The sequence below is a fragment of the Pangasianodon hypophthalmus genome, chromosome 8 (assembly GCF_027358585.1).
Source record: "Pangasianodon hypophthalmus isolate fPanHyp1 chromosome 8, fPanHyp1.pri, whole genome shotgun sequence".
Classification (NCBI taxonomy): domain Eukaryota; kingdom Metazoa; phylum Chordata; class Actinopteri; order Siluriformes; family Pangasiidae; genus Pangasianodon; species Pangasianodon hypophthalmus.
Window position 1 is genome coordinate 1,834,566 of NC_069717.1, and position 18,437 is coordinate 1,853,002.

Consider the following 18,437-nt stretch of genomic DNA (forward strand, 5'->3'; position numbering starts at 1 on the left):
TCGTTCCCTCTCCAGCCTTTCTTTTTATTCTCCCCTGAAATTAATAAGACAAAAAAAAAAACACAGCTTGTCATGTTATGAAGGAATTCATTCACGATAAAAGAGTCACGATAAAATTCGCTCATACGTGGTTTCTCTCTTTTTTCCTCTGAAGACTCAGGTGCATGTATCAGGCCATGTGGTTCTACGTCTATACACGTAGGTTGCAGTAAATACGATGAAAACAGCGCTTTGTGGTTTTACGTAACAGATGCTCGAGTGCACATGCTGCAGAATTGACACCGTTCTCGAAAAACAACTCTCGAAGATCACAACTTTAATGAATTTTGTGTTCTAAATCAAATTCACGATTATTTAAGCAGAAATCACGTAGCAGTACAGTGTAGCGCTGGGCAATACGACGATGAAATAATTATAGTGTGATAAATGATGTTCAAATAGACTTTTCTGAGACATCAAGGGTGTTTTCTACGATTTGTTGAATCTTTGAAATTGTAAAATCTTACAATTTTGTAGATTATTTATTATTTTCCCTCACTCATCACGCAACACTAAATACTTTATATTGCAGAAATGTCTTCAAATATCGTGATATGATATTTACACACTAATACATTGTAATTACTCACCACTGACTAGTTGTTACACTGTAGTAACACTGCTTATGACATGTAATAAGCGTAATGATCCAAGTTTTGTCCAATAAATTGTAGCTGCTAAATGAGATGACACATTTTTGTAATACTGCTATTGTTATTAACAAGTAGTACATTTAAATAAGATTCACTTGCATGTAATGAACTAGAGGCTGATTTAAGAAACTCTCTTTATAAAACGTTTACACTTTTTATTACCCTTTATTAAACAGCTCACTGACGGCAAACACCAAATGAACCCTGCTAAAGTAAAGGACATGTGACTGTGTGTTTGTGACATCAGTGCAACTCACACAGTATTACAAAAACAAAAAAACACCAAAACAATTACATATACACAGAAAAAAACGTCACACGTTTATTAAGCCGGTAAATTGTAGCTGCTCGGTAGGGCAGTTTTCCGAGACGGACGCAGCAGACAGATTGTAGAGAAACTTCGGCGGCCATTTTGTCTACCCTGTGTGGTTCAGAACAGGGATCAGAAACGAAAGAGGCAAAGTTCGAGTGAGGGATGTGTCTGAAAAGACCAGGACTTCACCGGAAGTACAGTACAACACCCAAACACAGATAGGAAGAGTTTTAATTTAAAAAGAAAAAAAGTTCTGATCCTCCTTCTTCCTTCTGTTCTTTCTCAATTATTACGTCTCAGTTCATTTCCATAGCGATTCACAGTTTACCTGCTATCTCCGAGTGGAACATGATGAATATAAAGGTAATGAGGAGCAGCGGCGCCTTACGGAGAAAAAAAAAAAAGCTGCAGGTCTGATGGACGCCCTACGCCTCCCGTCATCTCATCGCCACGAACGCTTGAGGACGTTCTCGAGGTCTTTCTGTCAGAGTCGAGAAAGCGAGCCACGTCACGGTTTCTTCATCTTCTTCACGGAGGAGGAGCTGGAGGCCGACTCTCTGCGTTTACGCTGTGGAGAAGAGCGTAGCGTCGCTTCAGATGAGCAGATATTACGTGGTTGTGGTTGTTATTCTCAGTTCAGCAGTGACACTGATATGATGGTGGGGTGTGTGTGTGTGTGTGTGTGTGTGTGTGTGTGTGTGTGTGTGTGTGCTGCAGGTATGAGTACACCTCAGTGTCACTGCTAAGTTGAGAAACGACCAACCAAAATAAATCTCCTCTAACACACAGTTTACACGGAAAAGACAGTTAATGTGCAAATAACTTACCGTGTAATAACGTAATAAATTAAAGTACATACTAATAAATTACAGCATTTAATAGCTTAAAGTGGATAATAATAAATTGCGCAATTAAGTAATAACTTAATAAATTATAATATGCAATAAATTATGTAATACTTAGTGTATAATATCTTAATAATAGTGTGTACTAGTATGTAATAAAGTGTATCAAAGTGTGTAATAAAATCATAAATTGTGTAAAAGTGTGTAACGATAAAATATAATTTGTAATAAATTATACTGTGTAATAATAAAGTATGTAATACTTAGTGTTTAATAACTTAGTGTGTACTAGTATATAATTAAGTGTGTAGTAGTGTGTAAAAAAACTTGAGAAAGTATGTAACATGCAATAAGTTAATAAATTATGATGAGCAATAAATTAGTGTATAATAAAGTATGTAATACTCAGTGTGTAATAACTTAATAAATTGTGTAAAGGTGTGTAATAGTACATGAGAAATTAATAAAGTGTGTAATAGTGTGTAATAAATTGATAAATTGTGTAATACAGTGCAGTAATATAATACATTATAATGTGCAATAAGTTATAGTGTATAATACATAAACTCTAGCATGTAATAATACTGTGTTATACCTGCTATGTAATAAGTTATTATTTCACACTATCATGTTAAGTGTAATAAGTTAATAAATTACAAGATAATCACCTTGTATGTAATAACATGATAAAGTGGGTAAGAGTGTGTAATATGACAGGGTGCAATAATGTATAACTTAGAGTGCTTACGAGTGTGTAATAACATGACAGTGTGTAATAGTGTGTAAGAACATGATGAAGTGTGTAATAGTGTATAATAGCAAATTGTGTAATAGTGTATAACTTAGTGTGTAAGTGTGTAATAGTGTGTAATAGTGTACAGCTTACTAGAGTGTATAACAGTGTGTAATAGTGTATAAGAGTGTGTAATAGTGTGTAATAGCAAATGGTGTAAGTGTATAACTTAGTGTGCAAGAGTGTGTAATAACATGACAGTGTGTAACAGTGTATAACTTACTAGAGTGTATAATAGTGTATAAGAGTGTGTAAGAGTGTGTAATAACATGACAGTGTGTAACAGTGTATAACTTACTAGAGTGTATAATAGTGTATAAGAGTGTGTAATAGTGTGTAATAACAAATTGTGTAACAGTGTATAACTTACTAGAGTGTGTAATAACAAATTGTGTAATAGTGTATAACTTAGTGTGTAAGAGTGTGTAATAACATGACAGTGTGTAACAGTGTATAACTTACTAGAGTGTGTAATAGTGTGTAATAGTGTATAAGAGTGTGTAATAGTGTGTAATAGTGTATAAATGTGTGTAATAGTGTGTAATAGTGTATAAGAGTGTGTAATAGTGTGTAATAGTGTATAAATGTGTGTAATAGTGTGTAATAGTGTATAAGAGTGTGTAATAGTGTGTAATAACAAATTGTGTAATAGTGTATAACTTACTAGAGTGTGTACAAGTGTGTAAGAGTGCATAATATGACAGTGTGCAATAATGTATAACTTACTAGAGTGTTTATGAGTGTGTAATAGCATGACAGTGTGTTATAGCCTATAAGAGTGTGTTATAGTGAGTAATAACATGATGAAGTGTGTAATAGTATATAAGAGTGTGTAAGAGTGTGTAATAAAATGACAGTGTGTAATAGTGTATAAGAGTGTGTTATAGTGTGTAATAACATGATAAATTTTGTAAGAGTGTGTAATATATTATAGTGTGTAACAGTGTGTACTATGTGTGTAATGTGTAATAAATTATAGCGTGTAATAACTAAATGAAGTTTGCGGATGACGTGTGGATGTGCGGTTATTGCACCTCAGTCAGAAATCTCCAGGCTGAAGGTTTACTCTCATCACTGCAGACTTTCCGGTGGACTCTGGCGATTTTTGGCGTTCTGCTGAATAAATCTATCCACTTCCTGTTTGTCTTATTAAGCTCCACTAAACAAAACCCTCCTATAGCAGGTAGAGAGCTGTCTGCATTTTATTCGTGTGTGTGTGTGTGTGTGTGTGTGTGTGTGTGTGTGTGTGTGTGCAGTGTGAAGGCGGTTACCGAGTTGGGCGTAAGCGGCGCTCCAACCACATCGATGATCTGTTCTTTGGGCTCGGTTTTGATGTCGTCCACTCCGGCCCAGTTCTGAGAGTCGGGCCCGGCGGTGGCGTCGCTGTGGGGCGTGCCGGAGCCCCCGGCTTTGAGCAGAGCGTCGTAGCGGTGTCTCAGCATCTGCTGCTCGTACTCGCAGTTACTGTGCGCCTGCTTCAGCTCGTACACCAGGACCAGGTCGCTGCGCAGCTCGTTAAACATCGCCACTATCTCCTCAGTGGGCATGGGGTTCAGGTCTGCAACACACACACACACACACACACACACACCGCCAACTGAACTCTGGAAGCACAGCAAATAATGTAAAATTCACTTCACTATGAAAAGTGAATGATCTAAAAATATCACGGTTTAATGATATCAATAAACCATTTAAAAACACACAAACCTGCGGAGAGATTTAAAGGTTAAATTTATTTCATTCCAGAGTAAAATAGAAACTCTTTAAATATTTTTAAATCCAGGATAAAAACCATCTTATCTGTCTATTCGTATTTAACATCCACAGACTGTTTCAGTAACTGTGAATTGTTTTAATTGATATTATTTTAATTGCTGAATCAATATCTTTTACCTTATATCTTCACTGTGATTCTTTTGCTTTAATGAATTTTTGAAAATCTGTAAATTTTTTATATCTTTTTTCTGTCATTATAGAGTACATATTGTTTGTTTTATTCATTTTAATTTTAATTCAGTCTTAATTTTATTGTATGTGAAGCACAGTGAGTTTATTTTTATTCATTGCTATATAAATAAAGATTATTATTTTAAAAAAATACTTTTTCTTTCGTAACATTTTTGAGAAGAAAATCGTGTACACTGTCAGTATTTCTCACGACGTCGTTATGAGCCGAAAGCGAGAGCAGCTGTGAGGAAAAGCGGAGCCAAAAAAATAAAAATCTAACTAGCGCAGCAGAGTTCACCGCTGTTTAGCCAAAAATATAGATTTTGTACACACACCATTCTGAAAATTAACCTCCATAAGATTAACACAGAGGTAAATATGAAGGACTTTAACTCATGAGGAACTGCTCTCGTTTTAATTCCCTCACATTCCTACAAAATAAAGGGAAATAATATCCAGGCATCTGAACACTTACCGACTCCTTGCTCTGTGAGGATTTGCTCAATGGCTTTGATCTTCTTCTGTCCTACAGAGCTCGGTAACTTCATCTGGACACACGCACACACACACACACACACACACGATTTTGTGAATAAATGAATTTAAAGTGAGGGTGGGAATCTTCACTCGCCTTATTCATCTTCACTTTTCTCTTCATCGATACGAACAACGAGACTGAAGCTGCCAGTTTGAAAATTATCTTTACAACTTTGAATCTAAATGAAAAATTTACTAACACACACAGAATTATCAATCAAGGAAATTTAGAGACACAAAACCCCAAAGTTACAAACATTCAATAGACAGTGATGTGCAGGACATCGAGTCGTAATGCGAAAGCTGCCACGTCAGTGCTGCCGATAGGAACTTGTCAAAACTTGGTATTCAGAATAATAAAATGTGTTTCTTTGTAAAATGGGACGATCGCAGTGTTTCTACACTTCCTGGTTGCTTTTTATATTGTAGAAAAGTTGTAAAGATCATATCTGGGCATCCTGCATAATGAGTAGATACAGTTACTAAAGAGTGTGTGGTGACGAAAGTCCGTGAATCGCATCGACTTGCACTTCGTCATCGACTCCATTACTTTTGTATAATAATTACTAATTATTCTTGTGTATTGAAGGAGAAAACACAAGCTTCTCAGATCCTTAGAGATAAATGTTTGTGATTATTTAGTTATCTCGGGTAGCAACTTAGACACGAGTGTCTGTTCGAGGGTTCTTTCGTTCATCTCCAGAAGGAAACGCTTGGTGTGATTCCTCAACCTGGTTCGTGAGGCTGGAGCATTTTTTATTTTTTTTTTTTTACACCCAAGGTGTCAGTGCCAAAATGTCAGCTGGTTTGATCTCTTGCCGCAAATGTCCTTTACTGCTTGCCTTCCTCGATGACATTTTTGACTGACACGTGACTTCTTCGGGAGCTGCGCAGCCGTACGTCTATGCAGCTACACAGCTTCCAGGATCAGCCGAATAACAAAAAAAGAAAGTTAAAAAAAAAAAAAAAAAGTCTGTTCAGAATTGTGTCTATTAATTCATTCTTAATTTTCTAGAATCGATGCAAATCTTTACAGGAAGCGTCATGATGCATCGTACAAACCATTATTTCCTCCAACCCTAATTTAAAGAGTAAAAAAAATATATATATATATTATGAAATACACGTATACGTTTATGTTCCTTGCTCCTTTTGGACTTTTATTAAGATTATCTCACACACACACACACACACACACACACACACGTACTGTAAATGAAACCACACTATCTATTCAGATCAGATGTAACCCAAATATAATCCAAAGTTTAGGATTTTTTTTTTTTATGTAATGTTGTGCGTTAGTAAACTCACAACTCAGGTCGATGTACAAGATAAACTTATGAAAGCCGCTTCTATAAATACATTTATGTGGCTACACATAAATGTGACACGTAGCTTAAAAAGACGGATAGAAGCGATATCGCAGATCTGAATTCCATGAGGTCGAGTGGAGGGGTCGTTAGCTCGAAAGACTACACGACAGGGAGCAGCGAACTAAAAACGAGGTCATCGTTCACCCGTAATGCCTGCTTCACAGCACACACACACACACACACACACATGCGCGCGGACGAGCGCTGATCCAAAAGCACTCTACACGGAGCGAGGCGCCTCCATCAGTCTGGATGAGGAATACGCCGAGACTCGGAGCAGAGCAGCGGCGATTAATCAGATTATAGTCAGAGTGAGGGAGGCGCGAGCAAACTGCGAGCCGTCATCTCTCTCCGTTTAATCCATCGACCTCGGAGAGAAAACACTCCGAGCTGCGTATAGGGTTCGACACGAGCGTCGCGCTACAGCTGGGCGATATAAACTATAAACTATACGATATCAACACTGTGATAAATTAGATCACAACAGCTGAAGATTTGAAGATCTTTCCCCTCAACATTTTCACTGTTTTCAATCAAAGTTAATAAATAATATTTTTAAATATATAAAACGAAAGTTTTTTTATGTGTCGGAACAAATCTATCTGTATCGTAGAGATGTCTAAGTATCATAACGTGATATTTTCGTCATATCGCCCACCCCTATGTTGAGCTGCTTTAAATAAAGGAAAACCTGAATTTGCAAGGAAGTTGTGTGTGATGTCACGCAATGCAGGTTTGTGGGCGTCTTGGTTGCGTCTCTGACTAACGCCCTCTTTACCCCGTCACTGGCTTCTGGTAGACGGACTTCTCTAGTATTGCATTCGTGCCTTTTGTTTGTTTGTTTGTTTGTTTTTTTTAAATAACGGATTTAATGATGCTCTTCAAGATGCTCAAAGTTTGGGATATTTTTTTCAGAACTTTGTCCTGGGTTTGTTTTGATTGTTCCTTGGTCTTCATGATGCTGTGTGTTTAGGTGTGTTCCTAGGAACAGGTATATTTATAAATTATATATATATATATATATATATATATATATATATATATATATATATATATTTTATACTCTGTTCAGCTAATTATGTGACTTCTGATGGCGACTGGTTGCACCAGTTTCACAGGAATTTGGGGGGCGAATACTTATGCACGGTACTGAGATTCGAAACAATACAAGTGCAGTAAGATATGTGAGAATACGGTCTGTCAAAAGTATTTGATTTATTTTTTTTCTGTCCCATTAGGCCTTTGTATATTAAAAAATTTTTTAAAAATGAAAAAGTAAATTGAAGTGCACTCACCCTCTGGCTTCGCAGCGACACTCCGGCTGATTTGAAGTCGGGGAATTTGATTCCTGCTGTTTCAGGTACGGCCTGAAAGAAGCCAGGAAATTTATTAATTTAGGAATTTTCAATGCCAATTTGAGAAATGTTTTGTCAAATAATAACAATAATAATAACAATAATAATAATGATAAATAAGTCCAGGATAGTGTGTGTTCTTGTAGCAGTAAACACACGTCTCTCTCTAAAAGGGTCTGCTGTCGTCGTGATTGTTGTCATGAGCTGCGTCTCCAATCACAAACAAATCACCTTACATTCAAAAATATTTACTAATCTAGAAAATCTAGAAAACCGGCACACAAAACAGGGCTTTCGGTAGGTTTGAAGTTCACACGAGAGGTTTTTAAACCTCAAACACTAACTATAACAGGAAAACAGGTTAGTGTTAATGCTTAATAAAGGGCTACAATAATAAATAAGTACACAATTTAAGTACACAATGCTGGTTTGTTTAGAGGAGGTAGATGGAATGAGAAACGTGTACATTTTTTTCGTGAGCTACACTAGTGCTGCGTGTCAGGAGAGTGAAAAAGACTAAAATAGCAAGTATTGATTTAAACGTGGCTTGTCTGAATGTAACATTTCAAAATATTAGCACACAAAATCCATCTTCGATATTACTGTTATAAAATCGTAAAAATAAATAAACTCAATGAAACAAACAGGAATTTGTGAGTTTCTCTCACACTCCCTACTTTGGGAAAACCTGGAGTATGAATATCCTTCGGATTTAAACCAGAAGTGGGCGTGGCCTAAACTTGAAGAATTTTCTTCTCTCTCTCTTTTCATTGTAAATTATGAATTCATAGTAAGCTACATCCCTAACATGTACATATAACATGTGTATATATATATATTAATGAATCATGGGCATGTGCAGGTTGTTTCTCGTCCTGTGTGACTCTTTACCGGTTTCTCCGCCTCTCGTTTTTGCGGCGGTTTCTTCTTCGTGGCCTTGCGGTCGCCCCGGCGCATCTCTGTCGTGCTGTCGGCCGCCGTGATCAGCTTCTGCAGGTCCTGCGCTTTCTTCTCCCTCTCCTTCTTCCGTGTCTCGATCTTCCTCAGCTCCTGGATCAGGTACTCTTCCTCCGCCACCTGCCGCAAGAGCGCGAACGTTAGCGTTCAAGACTTCATTTTTCTCAAACATGGATATTTAAGAAATAAAAAAGGGAAAATACAGGCTAAAACATGACAAGCGTTTACGAGAAGAACAAATCTGTGACACTGAATACTCAAGATAAATTTATTACCACATTTATTATATATTTATTAAAATATAAACATCTGTATTTCTATAAGAGTCTCTGGTAAGTTATCTGATGTACAGTGTGTCGACTGCTCGTGATTTAACGGAATTATATGCATACGCTGCCCCCTAGAGGACAAACAGCATTAAAATAATCCTAAAAAAATTTCTCCAGATCCGAGTCAGAGCTCTCTCTCCTCACCTGTTCAGGTGTGCGGTTAAACAGTCTCTCCAGCTGGTCTTTCCTGCGTCTCTCGTGTCCCGCGTCGAAGATGTAGACTTTAGGTTCGGTGCCAGTCGGAGCTCGGACCTTCGTCAGCTTCCCGCAAATGTTGTAATAACGTTCTTTCAGATCCTCCACAGAACGTTTCTGGGAAAAGAGTGAAGCCGTTATCTACAAACACACTGAACACATCGTAATCAATACAATTATTATATATGATTTGTAAGAAAAGATATAAAACGTGGTACACATTTAATAAAATTTATTTTTTAATGCTTCACTCACAGTCCTGCTACTGAATAATAAAATTTTCTTCTATAAGTTAAGAAGCAGAAAATAGAGAAAATCAAAATGTAATAGAAATTCTAAAAAAAAATAAATAAATAAACTAGTCATAATGAACTCAGGAAATCAGGGAACTGTAGCTCTGATTAAAAAAATATTAAAAGAAAATATTTAATACAAATTAAATGGTTTTTTTTTTCATTTTAATTTTATTAAAGCAGAAAACAAAATAAAAATGTAAAAGAAATAATACAAAAATTAATTTATTCTAATAACAATAACAATAAATAATCAATAAAATAATTTTATTTAAATTATTAGAGAAAATACATTTTAATAAATAATTATAAAAATAACAATAAACATAAAATAATAAATTATAATAAATTATGAAGTTATAAATAATAAGAAATACATAATTCTAAAAACAAAAATAAATAAAATAAATAAAATGAAATAGTAATAATAAACTGGATAAAGCAGACAAACCTTAATTAAATATTTAATGCAAATTAAAATAAAAAAATATTTTAAAAAACATTTGTTTTGTTTCTGTGAACAAAATGAATTAAGAATGTAGTGATATATTACACTATTATCATTACTATTAAATAAAAAAAATATATTCAAGATTTAAATTATTAATAAATAATGAATAAATAAATAAATAAATAAATAATATGTCAAATGATGTGTGTTTTTTCCATGAAGTATTATAAATTAATTAAATAAATGAACACCCTAAAAATTGTCTATTATGTGTATTTTTAAAGAAGCTATGAATATTTATAAATATGCAAATCTGAAATGCCTCTACAACCCTAAATTAAAAATCACATGACCTCGACTGAGTGTGTTTGTGTCCCTGGTGACATTACTGTGCGTGAAAGATGCCTTCAAAAATAATAATAATAATAAATAAATGTTTCTACGTTTAATAAACAGTATCTGAGGTACAGTGTGTGCAGTTTTATAAGGAAATGAGCTGGAAGTGTTACTGAGCATCTTGCAGAAGCAGCCACAGTTCTTCTGGAGACTTTGACTGTCGACTCGCTTCTTATTTCTGCAGCGAAACCCAGCAGCCTTCATTATGTTTTTATCTGAAAAGTGTCTCTTATGGAATCTGCTGCTTTCTTTACTGACATACAAACATTTTTCTGTAACATTTCATTTGTGCTGGAAAACTAATGTTTGGAATCGAAAATGTTTTTGTGCTGAATCAATAATGTAGAAGTCAGAAAATAAACATCTAGAACAAAGTGTGTACTAAACATAAAAGGGGGGGGGGGGGGGGGGTGCCAAGACTTTTGCACAGTACTGTACTGTATATATGTGTGTGTGTGTGTGTGTAGCGTGTAAGAAGTGGGCGTGGTTACTCGGTACTGCTGGTGGTCGTAGCGGTCGTGGATGACGATGAAGCGCAGGTCGAAGCGCTTGCACAGGTCGAACAGGTGATCCGTCTCCGCTTTAGTCCAGCCGTCGTCGTGCAGGTACATCTGGTACTCCTGCTCCGAGTACACGGGCACCTGTACCGTCTGGAGGGGGACGGATGGACACACACACACACACACACACACACACACAGCAAATTTTAGAGTTTACACACCAGGACCTCATCTTAACCAGCTGAACGATACACATCCGCCAACACCTCCGGTCCACTCGTTCTCTCTCGTTCTCTCGTTCTCTCTCTCCATCCCTCACCTTGTTAAAGCGGGCGAAGGGGTAGTCCTTGCCTTCCTCCACCGCTCGTCTCCAGTGGTGGAAGATGGCGCCGTCTTTACGAGCCGGGTTGGTGAAGGGCATCCACTTCCACGGACGAACCTTCTTACAGCCCAGCTTGGCCTTCACCGTGCGGTAACCCTGAGTGGTGTCGCTGGGTAAGAGAGGGGGAGCGTCCCTGTACGTACACACACACACACACACGTACACACGCGCGCACACACACACGCACGCACGCACACACGCACGCACACACACACACACACGCACACGCACATCAGGAAACATACAGAAAAAATAATTAAATCAACAATATTTCAAGATGAAGGATTCACTCAAAAAAAACTGATTAGTCAAGAGAAAAATGTATGAAAATGAAAATACATTGTAGAAAGCAGCAAAATAATTCAGCACGACTGTATAACGGAAGTTTTATTTATTTATTTAAATATTTATTTACATATAATAAACACAAACCCTCATACTCAGACATCGACACAGATTGTTTACTGATATGTTCTGTATAGAGATTAAGCTCACATTTTTCCTAAATGTATTTTCTTTAGATCTTTTTGCATTGTTTTAACTGCAGCTGTAACTCGGTTCTTTCCCCATCTATCAAATGAGCCTCGGTTTTTAATTCTGAGATGTTTAATATTAATATACTGCTCTGGACTGTATTTACAATAAAACTAAGAATAAAAATGAAAACAACAGACATGATAGTTAACTGGACTGCCACTAGGTGGCGCTGGAGTAGCAGCATCAGATACACACTGCATCCTCACATTTAACTTTTGTTCTGTCGTGTTTCGGTTTTCAGCAAAATATTACAGAAATTCTGCAAAATGATTCCCGAAAAAATGTTATTTTGGGGGGGGCTCAAATAAGAAATATCGTTAATTATTTATTATTATTATTATTAACACTAATTATTATTACGTTGGTGATTTTGAAGTATTGTAGTTGCAAAAGTTTTCAAAAAAAAGAAAGAACAGTGAAAAAGGAAGAAAAAGATAATGAGAAAATAAACATAAAAAAAAGGATCAGAAATGAAGTAAAACAGATGATGGAAAAGGAAAAGAGAAAAATTAAGAAAAGGGGAAGAAGATTATTATTATTATTATTGTTGTTGTTGTTGTTTTTGTAATTGTTTTTATACATAGTAGATTTTATTCGAGCTCTTTTGGTGTTTTTGGAGCATTTTGTGGCATTTATACAGTTGGAAAGAAAGAAAGAAAGAAAGAAAGAAAAAGTAAAAAAGGAAGCAGAAAAAAGAAATAAAGAATAGAAGATTGAAAAAGGAAAAGAGAAAGGAATGAAGGAATAATAAATTATTATTATTGTAATGAGAGCAGTGAGACTGTGAGAGGATGAAGCAGTGCTGAGGGTTGAGTGCTGAGGGTTGAGTGCTGAGGGTTGAGTGCTGAGGGTTGAGTGCTGAGGGTTGAGTGCTGAGGGTTGAGTTTTAAGTGCTGAGGGTTGAGTGCTGAGGGTTGAGTGCTGAGTGCTGCGTTTGTACTTTTTATCGGAGTAGAGCAGAGCGTAGACCTCTCTGTGCATTCCCTCTGGCCTCTTAAACGTCAGAGTCTCTGTGCTCTTCTTCACCTTTTTCTGAACACGAGGAGCAGAAAGAAAAACACAACACCACGAATCAGATCACGCTAACATCACCTTTACCTCACACACACTCACATGCCCACACGCTCGCACACACACACGCTCGCACACACACACGCTCGCACACACACACGCTCGCACGCACACACGCTCGCACGCACGCACGCTCGCACGCACGCTCGCACGCTCGCACACACGCACGCTCGCACACACGCACGCTCGCACACACGCACGCTCGCACACACGCACGCACACGCGCTCGCACACGCACTCACACGCGCTCGCACACACACTCACACGCGCTCGCACACACACTCACGCGCTCGCACACACACTCACACGCGCTCGCACACACACACACACACACGCTCGCACACACACTCACACGCGCTCGCACACACACTCACACACACGCGCGTGCTCTCACATGCCCTCACGCTCGCACACACACACACGCACACACTCACTATACTGTTGAGGAGGGAAAAAGGAAGGAAGGAAGGAAGGAAGGAGGAAGAAAGAAAATAAATAAAAGAAAAAAGAAGAAGAAATGAAGAAGAAACGAAGAGGAAAAGAAAGAAGTAGAAAAAAAAAGTAAAGATAGAAGAAGGTGGATACAAGGAAAAAGGTACAAAAGAAAGAAAGACAGAGGGAAAAGAAAATAAGAAGAAGAACAGAAGATAAAAAGGGACAGAAGTAAAAAAAAAAAAAAAGACGTAGCGGTAAAGAGGTAAAAGTGAAGAAAAAAGAAGATGAACTGAAGAAGAAAACAGAAAAAAGAAGGAAAAGGAAAAATAATAAGAAAAAATAAAACAAAGAAGAAGAAAAAAACAAAAATAATGTTGAAGAAAAACGAAGTGTGTGAGATGTAGATGTATCAGTAGTGTGTGTGTGTGTGTGTGTGTGTGTGTGTGTGTGTGTGTGTGTGTGTGTGTGTAAAACCTTGTCGGAGTTGATGATGTCCTTCTTGCTGATTGGTCCTGTATCAGTGTCTCCTCCTGCCAGCTCCAGGATGTCTCTCACATCCGCACCGGTCGCCATGATCCCCTACACACACACACACACACACACACACACACATGCAGTTTTTAATTAAAAAAAAAAAAAAAAAAAAAAAAACCAGTTATCCTAATCATCAAGCCATCATTCTCTCCACAGAATACCCTCATCTTTGTCCGTTTGTTGCTTAGCAACCAAATCTGACTCTTAACAGACTGTACTGTGTGATGAGAAGATTTTTTTTGTGAATAATTAATAAAAATGTATTAAATTCTTTATTAAAGGCTGGTGTGTTGAGTTTTTGTCAAAAATATTATACAAAAATACAGAAAAATATCTAGTACACAAAAAAATAGAATAACATACACAAAATTAAAATAAAACAAAAGAATTAAAAAAAAAAAACAGACCAACACTGATTAAGAAAAAAAATATTATTAATAATAATAATAATAATAATAATAGAGAGCTCCTTCATCTCCCAGTTCCTAACTTTATATAATGAATTGTATAATTTTTTTATTAAATAAAACCATTTTATAGAAAATAGACACATCAGTGGAAATATAAGTTATAAAGAAACAACTCAACTCAACACACAACTCAAAAAATTATATAAAAATATAAAAAATAAGGTAACGAGAAGAAAAAAAGTCCAGTTTCACAGCATAATGTAAGCTGTCCATACTACTCTACTACTCTACTACACAGTACGCCCTTTGCGGTAACTATAGCAACCGCCATTGCGTACTATTTAGTACAGTAGTATGGATTTGTCCGTAAACAAAATAACGTCTGATTCTTTTTAAATAAACGGAGCCGAGATTTATAAATTACCCGCTGGGTGAGAATAAAACATTTTACACCATCTAGTTAATGATTTAAACTTCTAAATTAATTATACTGTATGTAATATTAAGGTAGCTTGCCCATAGAAATCAACGCGACCCAGCTAGCTAACTTAGCTCACGTGCTAATCAGTGGGAAATGCTCATTTATTTTTTGTCTTCTTAAAACTGAAGATTATATTGTAAATACAAAAACAAGGACACTTCATGACGCTTACCTATGCACTGTTACTTTCCAGCAGCCAATACGTTCATAAATCTTATTATTCTTCTTTCTTACGGTCGTTTTTGTTATATACAATGCTAACAGGCTAACTAAACCGGTGTAGTGTTGTGACGTTACATCCTCAAACACATCCTGCATCCTAAGGACCTTTTGGTAGCTCTACTATTCGCCTGATTGAAAATCGTGAAAATTCGAAAACATGTAGTTTTAATATTTATAACAACGATACAACAATTCGAAATTTAAAAAGTGGCCTGGATTGACGTAATGAAAGCGTAATTTAATGGATTTTTTTTTGGAATATAAAATATAAAATATAAACTCAATGATTCCTGGAATCAGGCACGTAAATATCTGCCTCAATCAAGGGTGCAGGATGTGCAGGGGTGTATGATATGGGTATGTCATTTGACTCACTTCTCCACTAAGAGTCGACTCTTTCGGCTCCCAAACGGCTCAAAATTGTGATATTATGACCAATGATTATTTTTCTTTGCACTGACAAAAACATTAAGCTTCCCTGCATTCACGTTATTGTGTTGCTGTGTTTGTGTTTCATTATGAAGATTTAATTTTATTTATTCTGATAATAAACCTCACACACAGCTGAGAGTCAAACACACGACTCACGATTCATACAAACAAACAGCTCAGATATTGAGAAGAGGTTTCCATGACAACATTTTAAGCAGTTACTAAAGATAAATGAATTAATTAATCAGTGAAACTACCCTCATGTTAAAAAAATAAAATAAAATACAGCCCATGTATGTGCAAGTCTAGTCTCGTAAAAGATCCGAATCAAAGAGCCGACTCCTCCTCTGTTAGTTGGGTAAATATATTTCACTAATATGTGTGTGTGTGTGTGTGTAAGGTTTATTATATGCAGCTACAAAGAAAATATAGCCAACACATATTAGCTAAGTTTATAAATATCAGTTTAGCATGATGCAAACTGCTGGTCTAAATCATCACACCTTCACCAACACTTTCTCATTAACACCGTTTTGTATCTAAAATAAAAGCAGTCTGTGTTAATAAACAAAAAAAAATACAAATCCAGACTTTGTAAGATAACGTTGAGTCAGAAACCACATGAGGAAGTCTGTCTGAGACACTGAACACCTCCACAAACTTCATCACTCAGTTTGCTCAATGCTAAACTGGAGGCTATAAGATCATGTTACTTCTTAGCTACGTTAGCGTTACGTAACCACACTAAAGAAGCAAATTTTGGATGCAGAACATGTCGTAAATCATCGACTACACACTCATGCTTCGTATTTTGGGTTGAACTTTCAACATCATCATCATCTAACCTCATCAGCCAAGCAAATAATAATAATAATAATAATAACTTGACAATGATTTCAGACAGAATATAAACTTTATTTCTTTATTTAGTTACAATCAGAGAGCATCTTGTTATACGAAAGAGGAACCAAACTGCACGCGTGTTTTCGAAATCTGAAAAAATCAAACGATGAAGTAAAGAAATATTAAGTAATTCAACCACTTGGAAATCTAAAATTAAAACAAAATGTCATGCGTGGTATCGTGTCAAATTACAGAAGAAACAAACAAAAAAGAGAAAGAAAGAGCAATTTAACATCATGCAAAGTCGCCTAATTATTATTTTTTATCTGACATTAATAATGCAGTTACACTCGCACAATAACAGATCAAATTTCAGACAGATTTACTGCAATCATAATCATGTCCAGTTCTTGTTTTTGTTTTCTGTCTCACACTGAATATCTCTTTAATGAGGAAAATAAATTCTCTATTCTCCAGTTTACGGATGTAAACAAGAATCATCCATATTCAAAAAAAAAAAAAGAAAGAAAAAGAAAACCCTAGGCATTAAATAAACCTGTCAGTAACTGAATATTTAATATTTAATAAATCTTCACCTGAAGGCATGATATCTCAAATACTTCCAGTTTTAAACACGTCACACGTCACACTCACAGATGACTGAGAAAAAAAAAACGTATGATGCATGTCTTCACAATTGGCAAACGAGCTGCACAGGATGTTGTTGAGACGTAAATTGCGGTCATGTGTGTGTTCTCTGCGTCTGGATTTCTCACTGTGGTGTATGATAAGCTGTAATACACCTCCTTTACACCTTCCTACATTTTTGTCTGTTTTTTTTATTTTTAAAAAAGTGTAAATCAGTATATATGACACTTTGCGTTAATGAACCGCCATTTTTACTTTCCATAACATTCATTCATTACACCTTACAGGTAGTCATTTTCAGAATAATATTCAGTCATTTTCAGAATAATATTCACCTGATTCAGTCAAATAAAATGCTGATAATGTTTAATTTCAACATTTAAAAAAATGTGCTTACAAATGAGATAATAAATTAACATGCTCTTAATGCTGAATAGATTAATAAGCGTTTAATGTCATGCTAAGAATGGAGACTTTTTTTGCTAATAATTTCATGCACACCATGATAACTGCTGTTTTGTTTATCGTTATAATTTCACTTTACTTAATATAAATAAGCAGATAAGAACTTTAGTCTTACGCGAAAATGAAAAAAAGTCAACCTGCACAAAGTCAAAAATCTGTGTCTTCTAGTCGAGATGTTTCTCTTTTGTCCTAGAGATCAGGAACTCTGGGATGTTTTTGTCTGCTTGTAACTTTAAGTGAGTGGCAGTGTGACTCTGGTGCGAGCGCGATCACGTTTCGCCTCGCGCTCTTTCAGGAAGGCCTGCAGTTTGTCTGTGGAGAAGCAGAAGATCGAGGCTGCGTGCTTGGACGTTTCTCCTCGTTCTCCTCGTAACCACGGGTTCTGGAGACACTCTGCAGCTGATGGTCTTCCCCTGGAGTAAAAAAACCCAAAACAAAACATATCAGTTAATCAGATATTATGTAAGATGCCTGAATACTATGTAGCTCTAGGAACTCACTTCTCAAACATTCATATATTATCAGGTGGTGTGTCTCAGGGTTCGACTCTGGGTTTATTGACATTAAAATTCCACCTGGAAGATTTTCACTGGCAACCAATAGCTTATAGAATCGATTTTAAGATTCTGCTAGTTTACAAATATCTTATAGTCTTGCCTCTGACTACTTTAATGATATGAATTTCACTAAAAATCCGTCAGCTGCTCGTTCCCAGAACATAGCCGAGTGTTTATGAGCCCAAAATATGGAAACTGACCACTTAAAAAAAAAAACATCTTAAACCCTGTTGGTTTAAAACCTGTTGACCAGGCAAACTTTTCCTTCCAGGGTTTAATTTTAAAATAAACAAATTTTTACTGTTTATAAAATTCATATAAATATAAATATTAATAACCATATAAAATGAAATGTACAAAGTGTATAAATATATTAATATAGTATAAACATATAAATATATACATATATACAAAGAATAATTATACTAATAATTTTAA

The 18,437-nt window shown here is 36.0% G+C and overlaps 2 protein-coding genes across 2 annotated transcripts in view; both read right to left on the reverse strand.

The window, feature by feature from the left end:
- Positions 1 to 837: 837 nt before the first annotated feature.
- Positions 838 to 15,162, reverse strand: dmap1 (DNA methyltransferase 1 associated protein 1). Its single transcript, XM_053236473.1, has 11 exons — positions 15,005 to 15,162; positions 13,882 to 13,986; positions 12,842 to 12,933; positions 11,302 to 11,497; positions 10,974 to 11,132; positions 9,292 to 9,459; positions 8,753 to 8,938; positions 7,802 to 7,873; positions 5,069 to 5,141; positions 3,915 to 4,201; positions 838 to 1,573 (listed from the first exon to the last, which is right to left on the reverse strand). The coding sequence occupies exons 2-11, from the start codon at positions 13,978 to 13,980 to the stop codon at positions 1,514 to 1,516; spliced, it is 1,392 nt and encodes a 463-aa protein (XP_053092448.1). The 5' UTR covers positions 13,981 to 13,986; positions 15,005 to 15,162; the 3' UTR covers positions 838 to 1,513.
- A 2,247-nt stretch (positions 15,163 to 17,409) lies between these two features.
- The window catches only part of obscna (obscurin, cytoskeletal calmodulin and titin-interacting RhoGEF a), a 56,779-nt gene continuing 55,751 nt past the window's right edge, over positions 17,410 to 18,437 (reverse strand). The window contains exon 88 of the mRNA XM_053236049.1: positions 17,410 to 17,855. Coding sequence (XP_053092024.1) covers positions 17,675 to 17,855 — 181 coding nt within the window. The 3' untranslated portion in view covers positions 17,410 to 17,674. The remainder of the gene's footprint in view (positions 17,856 to 18,437) is intronic.